Source organism: Sminthopsis crassicaudata, chromosome 1 (genome assembly GCF_048593235.1).
Source record: "Sminthopsis crassicaudata isolate SCR6 chromosome 1, ASM4859323v1, whole genome shotgun sequence".
Classification (NCBI taxonomy): domain Eukaryota; kingdom Metazoa; phylum Chordata; class Mammalia; order Dasyuromorphia; family Dasyuridae; genus Sminthopsis; species Sminthopsis crassicaudata.
In genome coordinates, this window is record NC_133617.1 from 634,148,330 (window position 1) to 634,176,169 (window position 27,840).

Sequence of the window (27,840 nt, forward strand, 5' to 3'; positions counted from 1 at the left end):
CAATATCTAACCACCTCATTCTTTGCCATTCCCTTCTCTTTTTGCCTTCAATTCTTCTCAAGCTGAGGGTCTTTTCCAGTGACTTTCTTTTCTTCTCACTGTGTAGTCAAAGTATGTAATCTTCAGTTTTAGTAGTTGTCTCCTAATAAATAGTATGAATTAATTTCTATAGTAATGTTTGATTTTATCTCCTTGCTATCCAAGAGACTCAAAAATCTTCTCCAGTGCTACAATTTGAAAGCTTAGATTCTGTGATACTTAGCTTCCTTTATTGTCTAAATCTCACAGCATAAATTACTACTGGAAAACCATGGCTTTGACTAAACTGATCTTCAATGACTAGATGACATCTCTGCTTTCCCATATGCTGTCTAGTTTGCCATAACTTTCCTTTCAAGGAGCAAGCATCTTTTAGTTTCATGGCTACAATCACCATCTGCAGTAATATTTGAGCCCAAGAATATAAAAAAGCTAACACACTGCTTCCATCTTTTTTCACTTCTATTTTCCAGGAAATGATGGGATCAGCTACTATGATTTTTTTATTTTTTTAATGTTAAGCTTAAAACTAGGTTTTACCCTTTCCTTTTTTACTCTCATCACAAGGCTTCTTAATTCTTGTCTTCTTTCTGCCAACAAAGTGCTGTTATCTGCATATCTGAGACTATAGATATTTCTCCTGGGAACCTTAATTCTGGATTTTGATTCATCCAACCTGCATTTCCCATGATGTGCTTTGTATTTAAGTTAAAGAAATAAGGTGACAATATACAGATTCATCAGACTCCTTTCCCAATTTCAAACCAATCAGTTGTACTATGTTTGGTTCTAACTGTTGTTTCTTGACCCATATATACATTTCCTCAGGGCACAAGTAAGGTGATCTGTACTCCCATTTCTAAGAATTGCCACATTTGTGATCCACACAAAAGCTTCAGTGTAGTTAATGAAGCAATAGATGTTTTTCTGGAACTCTCTTGCATAATCCAGCAAATGTTGACAGGTTGATTCCTAGTTCCTCTGCCATTTCAAAAACCAGCCTGTACTTCTGGTAAAACTAAAACCTAGTCTTGCTAAAACCTAGTTTTCAGAATCATAAACACAACAGCCAATTGTTTAGTGACTTAAATATTCTTTGGAATTGCTCTTCTTTAGGATTGGAATACTGATCTTTTCCAATTCAGTTGCCCACTATTGATTTTTCCAAATTTGCTGGCATGTTGAGTGTAGCACTTTAACAGAATCGTCTTTTAGGATTTTAAATAGCTTAGCTAAACTTCTGTCACCTCCATTAGTCTTATTTCTTCATCTGTATAATGAAGTTGATAATATCATCAACCTCAAAGATTTCTTTCAAGAATCAATTGAGATGTATGTAAAACACTTTGCAAACCTTAAAAGTTATATGTGTGTATATGTGTATATAATAAACATTATTATATTTCATATATATGCATATATATATATATAATGTAATAATGTTTATTATTTTCTTGCCCTCATGACTCTCAAAATCTAGTAGAACATTCACATATAATCATAATACACATTACTAAAAAGTTCACCATCAAGTTATAAAAGCATATCACGTGAGGCACAAAGGAGAAAAGTTTGGATTGAATTGGAGAAAGCTTCATAAAGTTTCATCCGATGATGAAGCCAAATTCAAAACATGTAAAGGGAGATGGGGGATATTCTAGAAATAAGACACAGCATGGAAACAAAAGCCCGAGGCCAAAAAGCACGGCATGTAATCAGGGGACAGAAGGTAATCCAGTTGGCTGGTGCCTAAAGTGTGTGAAAGTAATTCATATGAAATAAGCATAGAAAAGTTCATTGGCACCAGATTGTGGGCTGCTCTTGAAGGCCAGGAAAAGGGTTTGAACTTGACTCAACAAGAAATCTGGAACCACTGGAAATTTTTGAGTAGAGTAATGACCAAATACATGTACAATGAAGATTATCCTGGAAGCAGGATAAAGTTTGGATTAAAGGGGATCTATCCAGGAATACAATAATGAAAGTCTATATTAAAGTTTGGGCACTTATAACAAAGAGGAAAGGATAGATATTGGTGGCCCAAAGCAATTTAGCCTTCTACTCTCTATCTACTGCTTTTCAGTAGGAGGGTGGGGTAGAGGGAATAAGCATTTATATAGCACTTACTATGTGCCAGGCAGTGTGTTTTGTGTAGGGTTTTCCCCTACAAATATTGTCTTGGTCATTTTGAATAAAGCATTAACAAAGTCTCTTAAATTGTTTTCATGAACAGGATGGAGAAAAATGGGCTAGATGACAGTACCATTAGATAGATTTGGAACTGATTGAGTGACCAGACCCTACCAATCCCATCTTGTCAAAGAAGCCTTTGCCAGTACTTCTTATGCTAGAAACTTCTCTCTGAGATTATAGCTTTGTCTATATCTTATATGTATACAATTGTTTGCATGTTGTCTCCCTGTTGGAATGTGGGTCTGTCGAGGGAAGGACTATCATTGCCTTTCTTTGTATCTCTAGAACCTAGCATAGAATGAGCACTCAGTAAATGCTTATTTAATATGAATTTGGAAGGACTAGTACAATGGATTATTTCATTGAGCTGTCCTTGGTGTCAGACTGTTTAAAATTTTTATCAACATCTTTTTACTTTACTCACATATTTGGGGTTTTAGTGACATTTTAAAATCTAGTTACATTATTTAAACTTTTACCTGGACTCATAATTTTTAATTTTTTTTACCCGTGTTGTAATTATTTTGAGTATTTGAGTCATCATGAACACCAACTAATGTTCTTACCCTATAGTATCTATTTAAGAAGCAAAGGTTCTTAAGCTGTGGTCACCATCCCATAAGGGGTCATGTAACTGCATGTGGTTGTGAAAATTTGGCAGCAGTAAAATGTATCAAATATTCCATCAAGATCTAATTCTTTATGTAAAATAAACAAGCACATCCATGTTTTAGCATGCAAATTTGTTTTCATCTTTAATAAATGTTAAAATTATAATATAACAAAGAATTTTTAAAAATTAATTTCTTTATGATTTATTATCAGGAAATGTTTGATTTGTATATTTATTTTATATACCTATATATCCAGGGTCACAAAAAAATATCTTGGATGAAAAAGGGTTACAAATGGAAAAAGTTTAAGCCTTGTTTTAAAGGATCATGCATCTATCTGCAACTGTGTCTTTGATTCAATCCAAATTCAAACTTTATTTAAACAAATAAGAGATTTAGAAAAGAAGATCTTAATCTTGTCATTCTAAAAACAGTACAAGAAGTTATTAGACTTATCCTGATATGTTCTAAGGATAGAAGCAGGAGCAAAGAGAAAAGCTCAGAATAAAAAAGTTCTAAAAACTAGCACCACACAAAAACAGAATGGCAGCTTCAAGAAATGTTGCCAGTCACTGGAAATTATGTATAGATAGGTCTTCCCTATTCAGAAAAATGTATCACACCACTTCCATCCACTTAAATAAGTATCTTGTATCTTTCATCTGTTTTTTTCTGCCAAGTTCCTAAAAGAATTGTCTACTTTTCTCATAATTCTACTTTGGATTTTCTACCCACCTCTCAGCAACTTGCAACCAAGCTACCAATTCTATCTATCACCTTACCAAACCTGCTTCCTCTATGGTAGTAACCATATCTTTACTACTAAATCCAATGACCTTTTCTTGGGTCTCATCTTTCTTGACTTCTCTTCAGGTTCTGACACTGATGGTCAATCCCTCCTCTTGGATAGTCTTTCCTCCTTCAGCTCTTGTGACACCGCTCTCCTGATCTCTCCCATTGCTATTGATTGTTGTATATTGTTTTGCTTGTTCATCATCCATCTTTATCCCTTTAGTCATAGATATCCCTCAAGTCTCTGCCCCAGTACTTCTTCAATACAACAAATTTGTATTATCTATAATAGTCAAGGCACTCTTTTTTTATCTACATATTTTCTCTCTTAGAGATCTTAGGTTCAATTATCTTCTCTATGCAGATGATTCAACGCTATATATCAATAGACTTAATATTTCTCTTTAACTATACTCTATAATTACCAACTGCCTACTGAGTCACACATCAGCAAGTCAAACTCAACAAATCCAAAACAGAAATCATCATTTTCCCCCCAGATTGACTCCACTTTACCATACTTTCCTATTAATATCCAATGCACCACCATACTGTCTGGTTCATAACCTCAAAGTCATTCTTTACTCTTTTATCTCCCATGTACTCCTCTCCTATCACTTTCCAAGCCATATTGAGTCTACCTCCATAACATCTTAAACCCATCCCATTCTTTTCACTTATATGGCTTCACCTTACTGCCTTATATATAACTAGTTTTGTTTATTCTTTATGAGCATGTGTGTGTGTATGTGTGTGTGTTTTGCCTGCTCAATCAGAATGTAATCTCTTTAAGGGCAAGATCTATTTTATTTTTTCACAGTATCCCCAGAACCTACCTTAAGATCCCTTCCAGGGAAAGATATTTCAAATTATTTTTAAATAATAGAGGGCTCCTCATCCCTGACTATAGTGAAAACCAGGACTCTTTATCTGTTGGATTTCTACTATACTTTCCTTCTATCTACTGTATTTCCCCTCTATTATGTCTTCAGACTAGGCTTCTTTCCTGGAATACTATAGGCACTTAATAAATGCTAACTGACTGCTAATTCCCTTTATGGATCCTAAAGGCAGAAACTGGATCACAGACTTCCTTGCACATAGGACAGGAATTTATTGGATCTCTGCTAAGTCATCAGTTCTGTTTTTCTATTATAAAAATGCTTTGTCTCTATATTGATGGTTTTCCTTTTGTATTTCTTTTTAGATGACTCTAATTTAGATGTGAGATTTTTGATGTTATCCTTGATTTACTGAAGACCATAAATCAAGAATCACAGCTTCTTAAAAAATTGATCATCTTCTTTGAGCTGTTAATAAACAAGTCTAGCTTTCCTTAAGTTGTCAAATCTTCACCTACAGATGGTGAGAAATTAAAAATGAATAAGTTCAGACTTAAATAAGCAATTGGAAATTTGAACATAGAGCTATTTCTTTGGTAGTTTGCCATGCTACTAGCATAAAGATTTTTTCTCCCCTTTACACTTCATCAAATAACCAAATATGTAGGACAAAATAACCCATTCACTCAACAATTATGTATTTTATACCTTCTGTATATATTCTATCACACTAGGTGCTGGAGGAAATACAAAATTAAATAAGATACAGTCCCTACCCCCAAAGAGCATTTAGAAAAGGTATATGACAATACAATATTTGCCATTACAAAATACATGGATTAAAGTCATTAAAAAATAATACTTGAGGTCCCTGTTGAGAATATATCAGGAAAGTCTTCATGGAAAAGGTAGCATTTGAATTGGGCTTTAAAGGATAGGGAAGAAGAGAAGTATTTCTATCTCTGGTATCTATCACACCTTTTTAATCTCTACATCCTTTGATCATATCTTTAGTGGCCAAACTTTAAGTTGATGACCCTCTTAACACTCTGGCCTTCTCTTTCTCTCTCCCTTCCACTTAGAAACACAAAGGGCAGATAAGTCTCAGACTTCACCATTTCCCAAAACTTTTCTACCTCCATTGTCTTGTAATCTGAAATTTTCTTCTTTCATCATAGTTTCCTATCCTGTCCATGTTACTGCATTTCTCCAAAACTTGATCTTTATACTCAGCAGAACCTCAGATCCCAATATCTCTGCGTTCCCAAGGCATCATTAGTATTCTGGCTTACTTTACTTTCCTTCACAGTCTTGATCCTGATTACCAATTCAACAAAGAAACTCTTATTGGTCTTTTAATTCTCTGCTCTCTTTCCCTACCAGTATTTATCCCCTGCTATTCTTCATCCCTGGGTCACCCCAATCTATGCTCACTTTCAATTCCTACTCCTGAATTACTAGATACTGCTGGAAGATGTCACAATACCATGGAGACCGTCAATACAAATTCATGATTTCTGTCATCTTAGACCCTTCATCACTGTTTAAAAATCTTTTTTTTTCTTTCTCTGATTACCTCCTTATCATATTCCTCGAAGTGTCTGATCTTGCTTTACTTGAAAGATTGAGGACAACTATGAGGAGCTCTCTCATTTCAATTTATTTTCAATTCAAAACCTAACTATATCTTAACCATCTTCTCTTTCTTTACTTCAGTTCATTTTTAATTGAATTTTTTAAAAATTCTGTCAACAGTCACAAACAACTCAAAACACAAAGAACAATTATGTGAGAAACTGTGAAGCAACTATAATTTGCTCCATTTTCAAAGAAAGAAGAAATTCTTCTTGATAAGACTAAGCTCTCAATTTGTGCCTTGATCTTGATATTCATTCATTCATATTTCTCTCTCTGTTCTGTTTCTTATCCCTCTCCCTTCCTCTTTCTTTCCCTTTTCTTCTCCTTCCCCCTCTCACTCACTTCTTTCTCTCCTTTCTCATTTTCTTACTTTTTCTCTCCTTTGCCTTCTTTCTTTCTTTCTCTCTGCCCTTTCTCATCCTTTTCTGTCTATATATATATATATTTCTCTCTCCCTCTCTCCTCCTTCTTTCCTCCTTTCCTATCTCTTTTTTTCTCTCATTTCTTCTCTCATTCTCTTTTTCCCTTCCCCTCCTCTCTCTTTCTAAGGACAAAGCCTTTTTTACTACCTTACCCATATTACTTCTATTAAGCTCCTTGAGGAAGATATTTCTGTTCCATTGTTTTTATATGCCTAGCATCTAACCTGATACCTTGCATGTAATAAGCATATAATAAAAATTTGTTCAACTTAATTGTAATGTTGATTGTATTAGCTTATGTTATATCAGGCTCTTATAATATGTAGTATGTTCCGGGGAATATGAATTGATTCATCAAACCATATATTTCAACTGATTGATACTCTCACTAATATGAGCACTTCCTCCAGTAATGTAAAACATTAATCCATAACAGTTTTTTTTTTTCTTTCTATGCAGTTTTGATCTATATCTACCTACAAATTTTGCAGAAATGATCTACTTTTTTATCTCTTATCCCTGAGACTTTGGACAAATCACTTCATTTTGGGGAGACCTCAGTTCCTCTTCAGAGAATGATAATTATAATAACTAACATTTGTATAGTGCCAGGCATTATGTTATACACTTTAAAATTATAATTTCATTTGAGCCTAACAACCTTGGAAGATATTATCTCCACTTTACACATGAGGAAAGTATAGCACATAGAGGTTAAGTGATTTGCCTAGGGTGACAGAGCTGGCAGATCTTCCTAAATCCAAGCTGAGTGCTCTATTCACTATATAAAGTGCTCTATTCACCTTGCCAACTAGCTACTAAAGGAGCAGGCTGAACTAAATAGCCTCTGAGATCCATTTTATTTCAAAATGTTTGACTTCATAAATCTGTTCACCATCTGGAGACCTTTCTCTTGACTTTAACACTGAATGATTACCAGTAACGATCTGAAGCTATTATTTTGCCTCTTTTTCACTTTGTGTCCAACCCAATTTCTTTTTCTTTTACACATTTTCTTGATGATTTATTTTCTACCAGTTCTTCTATATAAGTCACCATTGCTAACCAGAACATAGTCTATTTTCACTCACTTTCTGTCTCTCCATTGTCCTTGGAGTTTAAAACTAAACTTGAAAATTGTTATATTTCATGATTTACTGCATTTTCAGAAGAACATTTTTGTTAAAAGATGGGATTGCTTTTTTATCAGGACATAGCTTCTAATCATTAAAAATACTATGTAAGTTCACAAACATAATATAACCTGCTGACTGCTATTTGGGTTCAGCTAGGCAGTTCAGGAATCAGGCTTGGAGTCAGGAAGGCTCATCTTCCTGAATTCAAATCTGGCCTCAGACATTTACTAACTTGGGCAAGTCACTTAATTATGTTTGCCCCAACTTCCTCATATGTAAAATCAGCTAGAGAAGAAAATGGCAAACAACTCTAGCATTTTTGCTAATATTCACTTCTGGACCCAGCCTGAACAAGACACATGTATTGATTAGCTCCATGGATAGCTTACCTAATTCTATGTTATAGTCTAGACCAGAGATTTTTAATATTGGATCCATAGATTTCAGGATTGAGTAGAGAAGGATGAGGAGAGGGAAGAACAACTATATAAGTGAAGAGGGGGAAAAATAGGGGTTTCCTTTGTAAACCTATGTAGTTTATTCATTTAAAGACATTTTTTGAGGAGTCCATAGGCTTTCCCAGACTACCAATGGGGTCCATGACACAAAAAAAGCTAAGAGCCCCTGAATTAGACAATAGGCATTCTTCTCCCTGTGTTTTTATAGGCTCATTTAATTATAGACATTATGGAAAGACATATAAATTGATTCTAACAGAAGCAAATAGAACTAAGAGAACATTGTAGACAGCAACAAGAATATGTGACAATCCACTGTGATAAACTTGGCTCTTTTCAAGAATGAGGTGATTCAAAGCAATTCCAATAGATTTGTGATAGAGAAAGCCATTCACATCCACAGAGAGAACTATGAAGAACGTAGCATTTTCACCTTTTTTATTATTGTTTTTTGCTTGCTTTGTTTCTTTCTATTTTTCTTTCTTGCATTTTTCCCTTTTGATTTGATTTCTATTGCACAATATGACAAATATGGAAATATGTTTAGAAGAATTGTTCATGGTTGCTTATTGTCTGGGGAGGAGGCAGGGAGAAAAATTTACACAAGACTTTTGCAAAAGGTGAATGTTAAAAACTATCATGTGTTTGAGAAAATAAAATACTTAAAAAAAAAAAAGAATTAGAGAGGTATAAGAAACTTCAAGATAATTATAAAGTCCCTTTAATTTTTAGGAAGAAACTTGAAAAACAAAAAAGCTAATTGACTTTTTAAAGATGACACAGCTAGTTGTAGATCAAAGAGGACGTGTTTTTTGTGACTTTACATAATTTTACAAAGCTCACTCAGATGACATAGGCCTAAGAAAGAATCAGAATCTAGAATCAGAAGATCTGGGTTCAAATCTTACCTATGATATTTATCACCTGTATGATTTGGGGCAAATGACTAACTTCCTTTGGTCTCAGTTTCCTCATCTGTAAAATGAAAGAATTAGACGAAATGCTCTTTAAGGTCTCTTCTTGCTCTAAGTCTGTGATCCTTTGAACATAAATAAAATATATGCAAAATAAATTCAAAGCAATTTAGAAAAGAAAAACCATTAATAACTGAGGATATCAGGAAAGACTAGGGGAATCATTCTAGGTAGGTATCCAGGGGTAAGAAGTAGAATATCACTATAGGAGCAATAAGTTGACCAGTTTAGCTGTAAAACATGTGAGGAGATAAAATATAAAATTAGTCTTGGAAGAACAGAAGTTTATAGGACTATTTTAAGGCCACTATTAACTGAAAAAAAAAAAAAGTTGAGTTTAATGATTTTCATTGAGTTCTAAACCATCCTAGAAGTCTATGAGGAACCCTGTATAAATCTGAGATAGTCAACCATGGCACAAGATGACAAAAGGAAGAAAAGACTCAGAGGTGAAAGGTTCTTTTCACTTGAATATTTGTTTAAGGAGAATTCGTCATCCCTGATCCAGCCAGATAAAATTCTATTGTACTGAGGACAAAGCTTGTTGTTGTATTAAAAGAAAAAGAAAAAAAAAGAAAAAACAATGATTTGGAGTTGAAGTGGAAAAGCACCCTACAGAAGATGAGTTCAAGCCTAGACTTTACTTATTTCATCTCTCTGGAAGTCTCAGTTTCCTCATCTGAACAGTTATATCTAGTTCACAGAATTGTTAGCTGAGAAACCCCTTTAAATACCAAGTAAATATGAGATATTATTCATTTGACCCTTGTCCTATCCTGATCTCATCTCCCCAATCCACAACCCTTATCAAACTTGAAAGTTACTCAAAAATCCTGGCTTTGAAACATCATTCATTGCAAAATTTATCTGCAAACTAAATACAAATAGCTATTTTGCCAATAGTTGATCCTGATGAGGTGAGATAAGGAATAAGTGAGATTCTTTCTCTTGGAGACACCAGTTCAGGAGTGAAAGAATTCGCTAATCCCAGAGGCTATGGCAAAGAGGCTTTATTGTTAAAGAAACACTAAGAGGGATTCTCTCAGCCACATATCTTTCTCAAGGGAGAGATCTGCAAAGAATCATTTTTTGAAGACCCATTTTATGTGTACGTCTAGGGGAAGTTTGATAATTCTCAATTGAATGTGAAATATTGCCTGGGTTATATGACTACCCAACAAGATCAATAGGACTTTGATTTGCTCTTGAATGATACAGCTTTTCTCACTCTGAGAGGATGTGAGCCATTTGGGTTGTAGATTAAAGAGGACATGTTTTTTGTGACTTTACATAATTTTACAGAGCTCACTCAGGTCATAGGTCATACAGAGTTTACTTGAGTCATCTCCACTCTCAAACAGTTAATCCCAAATTCTTTTGGAAAAGGAATGAGGGTCTCAGTTTTTCTGAAGGTTCTTCAGGCTAGGAGGGGTTGAAGAGCTGTCCCTATTAATGAGGAGTTGTGTTTGAAGGAGAGAAACCAGATCTGAAGACAGCAGCTGCAGCATCCAGCGGATGTTGTGCTTGCCCATCAGTTGTCCCATGATACCCAGGTCGCAGGAGAAGTTGGAAATTTGCAGCTCAAAGCCTAGAGGAAACAAATCTCATGAGTGATCTGAAAATGCAGGGGCCAAAATGATCAAAAAGGTAATAATTAGAAGTGGAGTTAGTATAAGGGCCAGTAGGGATCATATCCAGGAATTCCACCCAGAGGAGGACTGGGGAGGCATGAGAAAATTGCTCATGGATGTCTTGCATCCAGGCAGCTTTCTGTAAGATTCTCTCGGTGTGCAGCTAGACTTTTCTTGAGTTGTTAACATACATGCAGCAAAAGGTAATGACCAGAGCACAGACACCTCCGCCAGAGGCAAGGAGATAATCTAAGACCATTTAGTTATCTAAGACCATGTTAACAAGAGAGTCCAGGGACTCTTGTATTTCCCTGAGAGAATGTGCAGTTTCATTGGCAAACTGGTTGATTGTGGCTGTCAGGTTGGAGAGAACACTTTCATGCTCTAAATATGCAACCTAGGGAATTAGCATCCCAGTCCCTTTCTTCAAGTACCACAGAGCATTCTCCCCAAATCCCAGCTTTTGTCTCCTCAGTAGGGTGGGGCTGCATCTGGGGCCCTGGCTTTGTATACAGTGAAAGTGGTAATCAAGTAGTCTAAGTACAAGACTAAGTGCAAAGTGCTTGAAAGGAGTCAGGCACTGGGTGGAGAGAGTCACAGGTAGGAGAGGGTCCCAATCAGAGGCATTCCTCTTAACAAGCCTTTTAAAGACATTGAAGTATAATGGAGGACTTATTTTTCAGAGGAAAGCATATCCCTTTGGTGCACAAATAGTATCTGAGGTCAGATTCCGAAGCAGCCTCCTAGTTGTTCATCCTCATGGATGATTGTAGTCATGTAGCATTTTATCAATCAGAATGTTAGTTTTCAGGAGGTTATGGAGGAGCTTTAAAGAAGGAGCCATAGAAGCAATGTGAAGGAGCTTGCCAGGATAATCCCGGAATGAGTTCCCCACGGTTACTTTCTGAGGAGGTGCATGCTCACAGGTGCACCTGGCCTGTGACCCACCTGTGCAGCTGGTGTAAGTCTCCGAGGTGAAATTGCAGCAGGCCTGAGAGAGATCACACTCTCTTGCACCCACAGTATTGGTGGTACAGGCCAGGGTCCCCACATCAGGAATATAAACCTGGCCATAATGGGCCACAGTGACAACCACTGTCTCTGTGGTGTGATGATTGTAGATATGAGATCCTTCCCAGCCAGAAAGCAGGGGATAGCGGGGTCAGAGTAGTTCCCCTGGGGGGGTAGCTAGTACAAAAGAGGTAGCGTCCAGGGAAAAGATGGTGACATGTGGGAACGGGACCTTTGCAAAGACTGCATTAGGTCGCATCTGTGGGCGGGGGGGGGGGGAGAGGGGAGAGGGGTGGCACACCCAGCAATCCTGGATACCCCCATTCCCTGCAGAGTTCTCTAATCTGACCAGGAAGTTGTCGCCCCACTGGCAAGAGCCCACAGATAAGACCAGGAAAGCTGGAGAGAGAGCATCAGGAGTAGAGTCCTCATGATGAGAAGGAAAGATCACCCTTCCTTCTCCAGAGATGTCTCAGAATTCTTGTGGAAGAGAAACTTCAGGCCCTCTGTGGGCTCCCAGAAGTACTCTGGGGTATATGAAGGAGAGGAAATAGAAGCAGCATTTTTAATTCTAGAAATGAGTCCAGCTGGAGGACCTTGCAGTTTAACTGCCCTTGGAGTAGTCAGAATGATCTTGTATGGACCTTTCCACTTTACACCTAGAGGGTCAGATCCTGGGGCTTCCAGGTTTTTAGGGACACCGTGTCTCTAGGACTTACAGGGGAGGTAATTTGAGCCTGAGCCTCTTTGGGGCTAGGGAGATGCTCATTTGCGTATCAGAGAGCGCCTTTTGACCCGCACCCAGCTGAGTAGCAAAGGGAGTGACAAGATGCTGCTCCAAATTCACAGGAATGTCAGTAGTGAGGAAAGGCCGTCCATACAGGAGTTCAAAAGGGCTCAGCTTAATCATCTCCCGAGGGGCAATTCTGACTCTGAGAGTAGCCCCAATGGGAGATTCTTCATCCAGTCCTCTGGAGTCTCTAGGCATTCTCTTAAGCATGTGGTTCATTTTCTCCACCTTCCCAGAGGCCTAAGGACTTCAGGCAGAGTGGAGAGGATAAGAAATATGAAGTACTTGGCTATCCCTTGGGTTACCTGAGAAATGAAGGCTGGCCTGTTATCACTCTGTAAGAAGCTGGGCAAGCCAAAACGCAGTATGGTCTCTTTCAGCAAGCACTTGGTCACTTCCTGAGCCTGGGGTCAGATTCTAGAGCCTGAGTAAGGACCCCCAAAGCCTGCCCGAGCCTCTCATCCACATACAGGGTGAAAGGTTTCTGTAAATCAAGGAGGGCAAGGGCAGGGGCAGCGGTCAGTTTGGCTTTCAGGGTTTTAAAAGCCTTGGCCTGCTCAAGTCCCCATTCAAGAGGAAGATTATCGGGGCCTTGAGTAGAGTCATAGAGGGGTTTGGCAATAATTCAAAAATGAGGAATCCAGATTCTGCAGAAGCCAGCCATGTCTAAAAAGGTACGCAGTTGATTCTTTCAGGCAGGGTCTGAGAGGCTTAGGATAGTCTGTTTTTTCCCCTCAGAGAGCAGGAAGTGGGGGTGAGATTGTGGCCCAAATATTTGACAGACTGACAGGCTATGTGGGCCTTTGTTACGTAAAGACACCCTGTAGCCTCTTGAGGCTAGAATATTAGGGCCTTTGTGGCTGCTTTTAGGGACTGACTCTTCTCTGGCGGGGCTGCAGAACAAAATATTGTCCACATATTGGATAAGACTGCTGCCAGGCAGCTCTAATTCTCTTAAATCTTTAGCTAACTCTTGTCCAAACAGATGTGGATTCTCTCAAAAGCCTTGAGGTAGATCAAAGGGGACATGGTTTTGCGATTTTTACATAATTTTACAGAGCTCACTCAGATCAAACAGAGTTCACTAGCATCAACCCCTCCCAGAATTCTGTCCCAAAGAGAATTTGGCTTTTGATACTTTAATATACATTGTCCTATGTTATATTGGAATAACGATTTTAATTGTGATCCTTCGAACATAGTACATTTGTATAATTTTGTTGTTGAGTTGTTTTTCAGTCATGTCTAATTTTTTCTGATCCATTTATGGGGTTTTTCTTGCAAAGATATCATTTACTTTTCCAGCTCATTTTATACATGAGGAAATTGAGACAAATGGGGTTGTTCAGTTATATCTGACTCTTTGTGACTTTCTGGGCCATAGAATTCCAGTACTGTTCAAAGATAGTGGAGTGGTTTGCCATTTCCTTCTCCAGTGATTAAAGCAAAGAGAAGTTAAGTGGCTTGCCCAGTATCACACAACTAGTAAGTATCTGAGAGGGTCTTCCTGATTCTAAGCTCAATGCTGTATCTTCTGAACCACCTACCTGTCTCCAAAAACTTTTTTATGGTTAAGTTGACTTGGGTTCACACAGAAAAGACAAGATTGTGCATCAAAAACCACATTCTTGGTTATGTATTAAGTGCTCTTGGACTGAAAGGTTAACTTGGATGTAATTTCTGCTGGGCTGGGCACACAATTATAAAATGGAGGCAAGTGAATAATAGATCTTGGTTTGTTTTGTCACTATTTACATTTAGAATGAGACGGAAAAAGAAGATCCTCCTATGTACCTAAAGTGATAATAATCACTATTGCAGTATAGGACATAAATACATAAAAGTACCTATTAATGTTATTCTAGAACGTTAGAATATTCTATGTTCTATTAAAGTTTTATTTATTTTGTTAAATATTTTCCAGTTACATTTCAATGTGATCTACTACTGCTTTGGGTAATGCCTTAAATACTGTTGGTGGATTAAAAAAAAAAAAAAAAAAAAGGCCTGTTTATAAATTGACAAATATGTGCTGACCTACATTGTTTACAAATTCTATACCAATGAATTCATAGGTCTATTCCCTGTCCCCTATTAATATAATATCATTTGATCCCCATAACAACACTGTGAGACAGAATAAATATTATTACTTCTGATTCAAGGAGAATACATTGATGCTCAGAAAAATGACTTAATTTACCTATCATCTCACAGCTAAAAAGCAGAACTAGTATCTGAAGCCAGGTCTTCTGCTTCCACAATGCTGACTTTTGCTAATCATCCCAATGTCTTTCCAGAATAGTCATTGTTAATGTAGCTGGGCCAAGAAGTAAATGTTCTAGTTAATCAAGTGTTCTAGTTGATAGCTACTATTACATATTCAAGATAGAGTAGTAATTTTCAAAGAACAGAAATCCATTAAAGTGCACTTGATAAAAAGTTCTGTCTTTTATTCATAATGTTCTTGGAGTACTTCAGCCATAATTATGAATGTCAATTATTACATGGAAATTACAAATTCTGATTGAGAGCATGCCAGAGAAGCCAGTTCTTCCTTTATAAGTTTATAGAAGTACAATGATACAAGAGGTATCATTCCTCTCCCTCACATAGGAATTGAAAACCACAGGAAAGAGCGCAGGAATCTTAACTACCCATTTCATCTTTTAAAAACAATCATTTCAATAACCTAATCCCTCAATTTCCTTTGAGTAAAATTTGTACTATCTATCTCACCAGAGGTATGGAAATATTTAGGATCTTTATAAAGTTTTTTATATACGTCAGAGATTACAATAAGAACCACTAAACTTGTTTTTTATCTTAGGTTCCAGGATAACTGATTGAACTAACTCTTTAAGGTACTGATCAAAAAGGTAGTTGGCTCAGAGTAGCCTATCATCACTCTTAATCTAGATTTGGGAATTTGTTATTGTGGGGAAATCCAGCTGGTCTGCAACTGATCTGCAATTTTATATTCTTAGAAAGTTGCCTGGAAGCTCTGAATATTTAAGTGACTTACTTACAGTTATTTGTGCAGGGGCCCTCCATCCACTATGTCTTAGTGCCTTACTATGTCGTATCCTGGTAAATATCTTCATGTACAGAAGTCAATGCCTTATATTATTATCATTACTTTTGTTACCATTTTGTAGTAATGTGGATCACACGAAGACTGTAGTTCCTCCTAACTTTGAAACAGGAAAAGGAAAATTTGTTCATCTTTTCAATTGTGGTATTCAATTATAAAAAAAAAAAAGTGACAGCAATAAAATATCAGTATATAGTTAATAAAAATAGTTAATCCATAAAAGGAAGCAACCTAGAATGTAGTGAAATAAACAAAGACTTGAGATATTAAAGGAACCATTCAACTTGGACAGATATTCAATGAAGCATTCATGAAAATTTTCATGAATCACATGAAATAGGAACATATGGAGGAGTAACAATCTGTAAGAATGATAATAATAGCATGAATTTATATAAGTTTATATGGAATTATAAGATTTTCAAAATATTGGTCTTACAGTCACACACTTTGACACATTATCATAAAGTTATGGATGAGCAAATTAAGGATCAGAGAGATAATATGACCTAATGGTTACACAGCAAAAAAAAAAAAAATAAATAAAATAAAGTCTTGGAGCCAGAATTCTCAGCTCCTCTGCTTCTAAATCCAGAGATCTTTTTACTATAATACATAGCCTATTCTAATAGAAAAAATATTTATACATTTAACTATTTAGATACTATGTGAGTTTTCTTATAAAGAATGTGAGTGTCTTCTTTGTAAAAAGTAATAATATTACTAGAGAAAGAGGGCAGCAAAGTGGGGTGGTAAATAGATCACTAGGCCTAGAATCAAAACAACCTGAATCCAAATCCAGCTTCAGACACTTAATAACTATGTGAAGCTGGACAGGTCACTTACTCCTGTTTGTCTCAATTTCCTCATCTGTAAAATGACCTGGAGAAGGAAATCACCCCTGTACCTTTGCCAAAAAAAAAACTCTAAATGGAGTCACAGAGTCAGATAAGTCCAAAGCAACTGAACAATAAAAATATTTTAAAGTTATTTGCTAATATTTAGCAAATATTAATAAAATTCATCATCTCAGAGGATTATTATTAAATGCTATGCAGGCAGCCTTTAGGCTTCTTTCAGCTAGCATCTATTTTCTGAACTAAAGTGAGCATGTTGAACTGCAGCATCTCCTTTTAAATTAGTAATACTTATATTCCTTCCTCAAAGAACAGAGAAATTGCTGTGCTAAATGAGAGCTCAATTTCCAATCTCCTAGTTGTTTCATACCTGTTTTGACTGAGCACTTATAGATTTAATAGCTTTCTCATGGTAAAAGACTGTACTTTGGCTGTCCTGGAACCAAGAGCTGCTTACCCCAGTAAACGTGGCTAAATCTCACTTGACAGATTTATAGAGCCAGAAAGGCACCTGCATCTTTGCACAAAAGAGCATAAAAAGTATGTTCCTTTTGAATCCAATGGCCAAAGAACAGTTCACAAAAGAAATTTTAAAATTTAGTACATGGATGAAACATGGAATATTGCAAAAGAACTTGCATTTGGAGTCAAAGGACCCAAATTCAAATCCCAGTTTTGCCATTCTTCCAATATGATTTAGGGTATATCACTTTTTCACTCAGACAACTTAATGAGCCGTATGACCCTAGGCAAATCACTTTATCCTAATTGTCTCAGTTTACTTATCATAAAATAAGATGTAAAAGAAAATGGCAAATCACTCCAGTATCTTTGCCAATAATACCTCAAATGGGGACTGAAACGACTGAACAACTTTTCCATTTCATATGTCATCTGTTAAAATGCCCAAGGTCATTCTCAATGATATTTTTATCTTTATGATATCTTTATGATATTCTTGATTAAGTAAGACTCATAGACTGAGGAAATTATTTTAAGTACTTCTGAAAATAGTATTTACTCAGGAATATTTTCCAGCTACTATTTGAATAATTTTCCCTCTACAAACATTCTTAGAATCATAGGCACTTTAAGGATCTTTTTAAGGGTCTTAGTGATCATTTGGTTCAGCAGTTCTCAAAGTGTGATCTGGAGTTGCTCAGGGGACCCTGAAACTACTTTAGGCAGTCTCCAGAGTCAAAATATTTTCATAATAATACTAAGATATTTTTATTTCTAACATTATAAATATAATGTAAGATTAATATAATATAATATAAGAGGGGCAAATGAGAGATTTAGACTCAGTGCTCTAGAAAATTTTGAGATCATTTTCAGCCTACCAATAAGTTATGATCCAAAACAAACAATACAGACCAGAAAAAGATATCAAGGAAATTGTCATTTTTTAAAAAAATTTATATATTAGATGAGTTTATATATTGATTGATGGCTACTTATTTTTAACATGTTGGGTCTAGTCCTATGTCTTCTAAATGCCCTCCACTCTATTTTCTCCTATCCTATGCTAAAGCTTCTTAAACTGAGAGTCACCACCGTATTGGGTCATGTAACTGAATGTAGGAATCATGCAATTATCATTTATTATCAGTAAATGTTTGTTTTGTATACCTATTTGATATGCCTATATACCTGAGGTTGTGTAAAATTTCTTGGGGAAAAGGGGTCATGAATGGAAAAAAAGTTTAAGAAGCCCTGACCTAGGTTCCCAAATCCCCAAGTTGTGATTTTTGAGACTGAAAAGAACTAAGCATTGTAATCATGGTTTTTCCAGGTTTATTACCTCTAATTCCTTGCTCCTTTGGGAGTATTACCAGAAAATCAGATGCTAGTCATCACTGAGGGTGCAGTAGTCTTAGGAGAATGCTGTGATCTTTACTGTTCTTGATGCACTGGGAAGCCCAGCAGAAAGTTGACAAGCCTTATTTAAGCTCTTTCTATGTTGCCAGACAATGCAAAACATTAAGGATACAAAAAGGCAAAAACAGCATTATGGGAATTCTTAAACCTTTTACATTCCCTGTGACTGAAGGTAACACTTAGAGGACTCTGTTGGTTTTGTTACCCACAAACATCATGCTTGAGCTTGAACTTCCTGCTAGATTTGATTTTATTCTCAATTATCTTGTCTCTCCCATAAACCTGACCTGAGGTAGTCTTCTGGGAGCTTGTATTCCCTGTATGAAATACACTTAATAAAGAAGGAACATGGCCTATCAGATATAGAGTCATAGCATTTCAGAGTTGAAAAGGACCTTAGAGGCCATTTAATCTAACCCATGTCCCCCAAAAGAATCTTACATAATTAACAAACTAATCCTATATAGCAGGAATTAGTTGTTTTGGCTTCATAGACCCCTTTGTCAGTCTGTTGAGACCTATGTATCCCTTCTCTGAATGTTTTTAAAGGCAATAAATAAAACATACAGAATTACAAATGAAACCAATTATATTGAAATACTGTTATCAACTTTTAAAAAATCCTGATCCCCATGTTAAAACCTCTGCTGTTTAGAACCCTCTATAATTTATCTGAGTCATATCCATCTTTTGCCTGAAGACCTTAAAAGAAATGGGATTCACCACTTCCCAAGGCTTTTCATTCTACTCATGGATAGCTTGAATTGTTAGGGAGTTTGGGGTTTTTTTGTTTGTTTGTTTTTCTGAAGTCACATCTAAATTTGTCTCTTTTAACTTTCAACTTATTGCTCCAAGTTCTATTCTCCTAAATCCACAAAGAACAAATCCATTTAAATGGTGGTACATTGGACAAAGCAGGGGATCTTGTAGTCAAGAAGGCCTGGAGCCAAATTCTGCATCAAATACTTACAAGCTGTGTGTTCCTAGGCAAGTCACTTAACTTGTTTTACTTTCCACATCTATAAAATGAGCATGATAATAGCACCTACTTCCAGGAATTGTTTTAAGGATCACATTACTTAACAAATGTAAAGTATTTGGCATATCATTATCCCTCTTCAAGAAGATAGTCTTCAAATACTCAGATTGCTAAACTTCTGACTTAAAAATTTTTCCACTACTTGTCCTTTGTCTAGTTTTTCAAATTCAATTATTGGCCCAGAAATCCAAGTTAAAACCTATGTCTTCCTCTTATAGCTTTGTGACCTTAGTCCGATAACCACTCTAAACTTCTATTTCCTTATCTATAAAATGAGGATATTGGACTACATACATATCTAAAGTCACTTTTAGCTAAGAATTTCCACATTCTGCTGAAATGTAGTCATGTTCCTTGAGAATTCAATAATTACATCTTTGATTTTCCTATCATACCCTTTCTTTCAATAACTATATTCTCATGGGGTGAGGGTGGAGAGAGAAAAGTCATGTTAAAACAAATGACAACAACATATATCAAGAACATGGTTAATAAAAGTCTTCTATTGATAAATAACCTATAGCCTGCCAGGCTGGACCCTGACTACCATGATTGCATCTGACCTCTTGGATCTCTTATCTCTTTTATCTGCCCCATGTTAAGGTCACCGAACTCAAATGACATTCTCCCTCTAATTACCCTGCTTTCATGTGCTTTTTCAATGATACAGTCAATTACCAAAAGTACAAGTAATAAAACTGGAGGCAGATGACGCAGTTGAGCTTTTTGACTGCTCAAAAGTGCTAGTTGGGCACTTTTAGGATTTATCTCTATCCCCCTTCTTCTTATAGAGCCATCTGCTGTTAGCCTCCCCCAAGAGGCTTCCAGAGGAATCTGTATAATCACAGGAACACAGATATAGAGCTGAAAGGGACCTTACAGAGCATCTTTTCTAACCCTTTTATTTCACAGAAAAGAGGGCCTAGAGCCAGGGCACTTGTGATTAGCTCAAGATTATACTGGTTATAAGTGTCAGGACTAGGATCTGAACACAAACCCTATATGTGGTTCCAACTTCAGGATTCTTTCTGCTGTACCCTCATTATTTCTAATATTGTAAGTTTTTTAGAAAGGAGAAGGAGGTCTAGAGACAAACTGCTCTGAAACTTCACATCATCATAGGTTTAGAATTAGAAGGGACTTTAAGGCCATCAAGTCTTATAACCTCATTTTTACAGATGATCTGAGATCAAAAGAAAGTAGAAGCCTTGTCCAGGGTCCAACAACTAGTATGAAAGTAGTGGGATTTAAATCCAGGTTTTCCTTATTCCAAGTCAAACATTCTATCTACTATGTCTTGAAAAAGTTCCTTTGCACCTCAGTTTCCTCTTCTATTAAATGAGAAAAATAGACTTGATGTAAGAAACATAGCTTCTTAAATTGGAGTTCTCAACCCCTATGAGATCTAACAACTGAATGTGGGTATTTGATTTGTATACCTATTTTATATACCTATAAACCCGGGATCATGTAAAAATTTCTCAGGCAAAAAGAGTTGTAAGTTCCAAATGAAATACTCTACCATCATTATATTTCTTTTTATGGTCCTTTCATTTACTTGAAGTTGATATTTTGGTATATTAGAAGTTTTATGATTTCCTTGGTGTGGACACTTCCTAAAACAAGGTTGATCACAATCCCCTTTCCACCTTAGCTGATGGTTTCTTGAGGTACTGTAGCAAAAAAAAAAAAAAAAAAAAAAAAAAGTCATGATTTGACAGCCAAGTCTCTGAAGATTTTATTAGACTTTAAACTTTATTAGACTGAGCCCCAGAGAAAAATCGGCCATAAGGCCTATAGTCAGAGTATTTTTTAGCTTTGTAGAACCTGCTGGTAGCAAGGTCTTACAGGACTTAAGGGCTATTCCCTGAAAGAAGAATGAAGGACAAATAATGCATTCATTGGAATTTTACTCCTTGGGAATTTACCAAGTCCAGAATGAATTGAACATGTCTTTAAATTAAATACTGAACTCCTTGAAAGCAAAATCTGTTTTGACTTTCTTGCATTCACATCTTTCAACATAGTGCCTGGTACATATAAGGTGCTTAATAAATGCCTATTGAAAATATAAATTTATGTTTATAGAATTTTTTATTATTCTAGCATTTGCAGACATATCTTAATTTGACAAAATACAAATCAGTGGGAAAAACAGAACTGATATTCAAAGATTTGTGCTAGCAATATCATTTGGAAGTACCTGCATTTCAGTGTAAGATTATTAGATTTATAGCTACAAGGGACCTTAAAGATTACCATACCCATCTCCTTCATAAGATCATAAAATGAGAGCTGAGTGGGACCTGAAAAAGCATTGAGTCCTATTTTACAAATTTTACATTTTACAAATGAGGAAACTAAGACACAGAATGGTTGTGAGTTGTCTGGTATCACCTAGCTAATAAATGAATAAAGCAGAATTCAAAGTCTTATTTTCCTGATTTCAAAGCCAGTGATCTGTCCACTACACTGTAATAGCTTGATTTTAAAGACATGAAACTGAAACCTAGAAAATTGAAATGATTTGTTCAAAATTACTAATATTTGAGCTGAGACTTTAACTCTATTCTGACCTCAATTTCAGAGCTCTTTTGATAATCCCATCCAAATGTATAGCCCTTTTTATGTTTTTAAATACAACCCTTATGTTAAAATGTAAAAACCATTCTTAATTTATAAGCCTGAATAGGATAAGTAATGTTATTTAGATTTTATCTATGGATTTTAGCTCATGTTCATTTCCAATCTCACAAGTATAATATGACTCTAACATGTGTACAGAATTAAAGCATGTATCTTTTAGAGCAAGTCATTCAACTACGTTGAGTAATTTCCTAACCCAAGATCCTACCTAAGATGATACTACAACTAAGTTGCTCAAAAAGATATTTCAGATGAAACACTTCAACTTCCCCATGAGGCAGTTATAATAAATAAATAAAATTTGTGTCTCAATCAATTTGTTATCTTGCTGTAGAATAAATTTTATTTCATTATAAAATAAAAATTTTATTATGAAATATGTGAAAAATTAATAATTAAATGAAATATTTATTTTATTTAAAAAATTAAAACTTTTTAAAATAATTTTTTAAACAAAGAGAAACAATATGGATATCTAATTTGACCTCAGAGCAAAGAAGACTTGAGTTAAGTCTAGTCTCTGACACATGTTGACTTTGTAGCCTCAGCTAAGGAACTTAACTTTTTAATGCTTCTAAAGCAGGGCTTCTTAAACTTTCCCATTCACAACCCCTTTTCACCAGAAAAATTTTTATATGACCTCTGATATATAAATACATACATATATACATATATATATAATTATACAAATCAAACATTTATTGATAACAAATCACAAAGAAATTTCTTTTAAAACAATTCTTTGATGTGCATATACTTATACCATTTGTTAAAGACAAAAGCAATTTTACATACTAATGACATGGATTGTTTTTTACTTAAAGAGTTAAATCTTGGCTGAAATATGTGATACCTTTTACTACTGTCAAATTTTCCACAACTTCCACATTGTTATATGACCCTGTATGGGATGATTTACAGTTCAAAAACCTTTGTCCTAGATAACTTTCTTAAACTCAGGTGCAGCTCCTATCTCTTATTTAAAAAAAAAAAAAATGCATACAGCCTAAAGACATTCATTCACAGATTTATTTATTTATTTCATTAAGCTAGAAGTGGCATTAGCTTTTTCAGTAAAATTTTGATGGCTGATTATCCCTAAATTATCAACTAGTACTATCTGTTTCCTTAGATAATCTTGTTTTTCCTTAGGATTGGATAAGGTACAGTAGAGTAGGATAGAGTAGGGTAGGATAGGGTAGAATAGAATAGAATAATCTCGGAAAATGAGGTTGTTTGTAAATTCCTGGCTTCCACTCACAGGTATTTGAGAGAATGTCAAAAATTAATGCAGCTAGATATGAGGAGAAAGAACTGGTTTGGGAGCTGGAGGTTCTGGATTTAAACTCAAGCTGTATGCTCTTTGGAGAAATCACTTCTTAACCTTTGTGGACCTTAGTGAGTTAATCTGTAAAATAAATGGATTGGACAAGGTGTCCTCCTAGTTCTTTCTACCTCTGAATCTATGATCCTGGGTTTTTGGTCTTTTTGTTTTGTTTTGGTTTTTTATGGACCCTTCTTGAATGGTTCTATTCACCTGTCTTTGTCTTTAATTTGTGAATAAAATGCAAAGGAGGTTTAAACAATCTTGAGTCCAACTTTATTTTCTCTCCCCTTTAGGGATTGGAGTAGGAGTACTGGTCCGAGAATATAGCAAGCTCTCAAACCTGGACAAGTTCTACTTTGCCTTTCCTGGAGAGATTTTAATGCGAATGTTGAAGCTCGTCATCTTGCCTCTCATTATATCCAGCATGATTACAGGTACTCTCAGAAAAACTAATATCTATTAGTTTTTTGCTGGGTTTCACCAGTTAGAGACATATTCAGTAATACCAAGAGCTTTTGCATTTGGAGAGTGGTTTTGTCCTTTGGGGGAATTGTTTGTGAGAGACTTAAAAATAAACTTAGGTGATGTTAATGCTCTCAATTCTTGCCTCTCTGTTTCTCTCTATATGTTTTTTGCTGTGTGTCTTTGTCTCTCTGTGCCTGTATCTCTGTTTCTCTGTGTTTTCTTCTCTTGTCTTTCTATCTGTCCCCCCTTTCTCTCTGTATTTTTGTCTGTATTCCTCTTATCTGTCTGTGTCTGTCTATCTGTCTTTCTCTCCTTAGATCTTCATTGGTCAATTCAGATCATAGGTCTTCTAAAGAAGACACTATTATTCAGAGTTGCTATAAATAGACTCATACTCAGTGACAGGAGGCAAGAGAAAGAACATTTGGTTATCTAAATACCAGCCAGTGTCCTCTGGCAAAACAAGGATGTCAGTTTTAATAGCATTTCATATAACTCTTCTTCTTCTAGGCTTCTGTAGCTAGAAGAATGTAGCAAAAAAAGATTTCCCAGGTAGCTATAGGTCGAATCTATATCTATCTAACTAGAGATAGCATCACAGACCTAGGGCTGAAAGGGATCTTAGAGGCTATCATGTCCAACCCCCTCTTTTTAAGATGAGGAAACAGATTTATCCAAGCTCACCAAGATCACATAGTAATAAGCATCAGGGGAGAAATGTTCTTCCTGCTGCATCACTTCTATAATCTAACAGAAAGAACTTTAGTCTCCAGTCTAATAGGGGCAAAGGCAGAAGCTGGAATGAACCTAAGAGAACATCTAATCCAGATCCTTCATTTTGCAAATAAGAAAGTTGAGACCTAGTGAAAAAAATGATTATTTTTCTCTTAATATTAATAATGAATCATTGAATTAGAACCAGGATTTTTTTTTTTCAGAAGCTCATAGATTGTTCAGTCTCTAAGGAGCATTGTTGATTGATGAGATTACAGAATCCCCAGGGTACTTGCCTTTCAATTCTGGGTGAAAGATGCTTTCTAGAGAACTTTACAAAGAATTTAATATGAGGTCAATTCCAGTCCATTGTGTTGGATTTGTGTAGGGGAGGTAGATCCTTTTGTCTAGATTACCTTAGATGGGGTGATATAGATATAGAAAAGTCTCTTTGACCAACACTGTGATTAGAGTCACTTCCCTCAATTAAGATAGATCCACCTTTCATTATAATATTCATTCTTCTCATTAATTATTAGCCAACTGGAATCTATTGCCATCCTCAAGAACACCCATTCTTCTAAGAGCATATAAGGGTTGAGTAGGTTCCATGAGGAGGGTCTTCAGCATTTAAGAGTATCATTAACCTCTTTTATTAATTATTGCTTTCATTATTAATAAAAATGATTAATTACGCAGAAACTATGTCCCTCAAACTTTTTATACATCACTGTAGAGAAGGAGTTTCCCCAAGACCACACAGTTAAGTGTCAGAGCTGAGATTGAAGCCTAGGACCATTGATTCCAAAAATGACATTCTATACTGTAATATGTGACACTGCCCACAGCAAAGATTCAAAGAATTTCCTGGTGCCATCACAGTAGAGCAATTACTGAATAGCCAAGAGAGCTGATTTATTGCCTACCTCTAGCAAAGTATTAGCTCTGTTACCCTTAGCAAATCACTCGGGATCTGAGTTTTGTTCCTTCATCTGTTAAAATTGGGATAATAATACTTTGTCGACCTTACAGATTTATTGTGAAGGAAACCCTTTGTACAATAAAAAGAATTATAGAAAAAGCTCCTACTTCTGCAAAGAAGGGAAGAAGATGAACTTTTTTAAATCTTCTGGTACAAGTTTGAGGGGTTCTAAGTGGCATGGTGGCTATAGCACCAGACCTACAATCAGGAAGATTTGTCTTCCTGAGTTCAAATCTCTCCTCAGACACTTACTATACTTATCTATAAGATACTTATCTATGTGACTAGGTAAGTCACTTCACTTTGTTTGCCTCAGTTTCCTCATCTATAAAATGATCTGAAAAAAGGAAACGGCAAACCAGTCCAATATCTTTTCCAAGAAAACTCAAAATGGGGTCACAAAGAGTCAGGCACAATTGAAAAATGACTGAACAACAATATACTTAGTTATTATAAATACTCAGCATTCATTTTTCTCTACAGGTCTCTTTCCCATTTACATTGTTGTATTCATTGCATACAGTTTTTTTCGTGCCTCTACTTATCTTACTGTACATCAATTCATATAAGCCTTGCCATATTCATGAGTTCTTTCTATTTGTCATTTATTATAATGGAGTTAAGTATTTCATTATATACAAGTACCATAACTTATTTAGCCATTCTATAATTGATGGCACCTACTTTGTTTCCATCCTATCTTCATTCAAGAATATGACAGTGAAGAATGCTTTGGCTTACAGGCTTTAGGATTAAAAGCAACCATAAAAATCATCTAATCTCCTGCTCCTTAAACTGTGGTTCATGATCCTACATGGAGTCGCATAACTGAAGGTGGAAGAGTCTGACAGTTATGATTTAGTATCAATAAATATTTGGTGTGTATACCTATTTTATATATCTATATAACCAGGGTCATGTAAAATTATTCAGCCAAAAAGAGATTGTGAGTAGAAAAAATTTTAGAGGTCCTGGACTACCTCCCTTAGTTTATGCATGAAGAATATTGGGACTTGCCTGGAGTCTCACAGATACTAAATGCTTGAGGTCAGACCTAAAATCAGATTTTCCTGGCTTCAGGCCATGTACTCTATCTTCTTTGTCTCTAGCTATCACCAGGCAGATAAGGTAAAGGAAATGGGAAATTGTAAAAGCTGTACCTGTTGTCAAAGACTTGTTTCCTTCAATTTTCAGTATAGTGGCTACTTAGAACCATTTGGACCTCAAAGGGATCTCTGAAATCATTTAGTCCGACTCCTTCATTTAACAAATGAAGAAACTGAGGCCTCAAGTGCTTAAATTTTTTTGCCCGTGGTAGCAATGACACTCCTGAACCAAGACCAAGAGTTAACCCAAGGTCCACTAACTCCAAATTCGGTATCCTTTTTTTATTCATACCTTCTGCCTCATAAGTATGGTTCAATTATAGTCTTAAGACAATTCAATACACAAAAATTTTAACTTCTAGCACAATTGTATTTAAAAATAAATTCACTACAGAATTTCTTTAAATAAAAAGCTACAATGGAAATCAATAAATAATAAACATATATTAGTTACCTACTATGTATCAAACCAGGGATACAAACTAAAAAATGAAACAATCCCTATTCACTTAAGAATTTATATAAGGTGGGAATATAATTTAAAATGGCACACTAAAAACTCATCAGTTTTACATATGCTTTATTTATTTGGATTATTGTTTATTATGTATATATGTATAATGTATTATTATTTATACATAAATATATATAATTTTATATACATATGTACATAATAAATAATATTAATTTAATTTTTAAAAATGAAATAATAAAAATAAAAAAATTTTAGATTATGTATATAAATTAAAATTAAATTAAATAACAATAATAAATAAAATACAAATATATAAATAATAAATATACATAATTTATACATAAATGTACATATGTATCCATTGAATGAAGTAAGAAATACTTGGAATAATCCTATGAGATGTGAAGGTTTCTGTAAAGTTTTAGAAACCATTTGCCTAATCTATACCTTAGTAGGTAAATGAGTATCCATGTGTAAATGTGGCTTCCATGCAATTCTCTCAGCCCCCACTTTATTCATATGTAAAAAAAAGCATTTGGATCCTATGCAAATAAAGATCCCTTCCACATAGGAAATTTCATGGTCCAAGAATGGCCTTTCCTGTAGTGCTCCATTGGCTATCTATATCATGTGATTATCTTTAATATTTTTTCCCATTTTAATCATCTATTTCCTACACAACTTTATTAAATATAAGCTCAGAATTCTAGGAAT

At 35.4% G+C, this 27,840-nt stretch overlaps 1 protein-coding gene across 1 annotated transcript in view; it reads left to right on the plus strand.

Moving 5' to 3' along the window:
• Positions 1–27,840, plus strand: part of SLC1A1 (solute carrier family 1 member 1) — a 104,460-nt gene that overhangs the window by 25,161 nt on the left and 51,459 nt on the right. Inside the window, exon 2 of the mRNA XM_074282837.1 lies at positions 23,678–23,818. Coding sequence (XP_074138938.1) covers positions 23,678–23,818 — 141 coding nt within the window. The remainder of the gene's footprint in view (positions 1–23,677; positions 23,819–27,840) is intronic.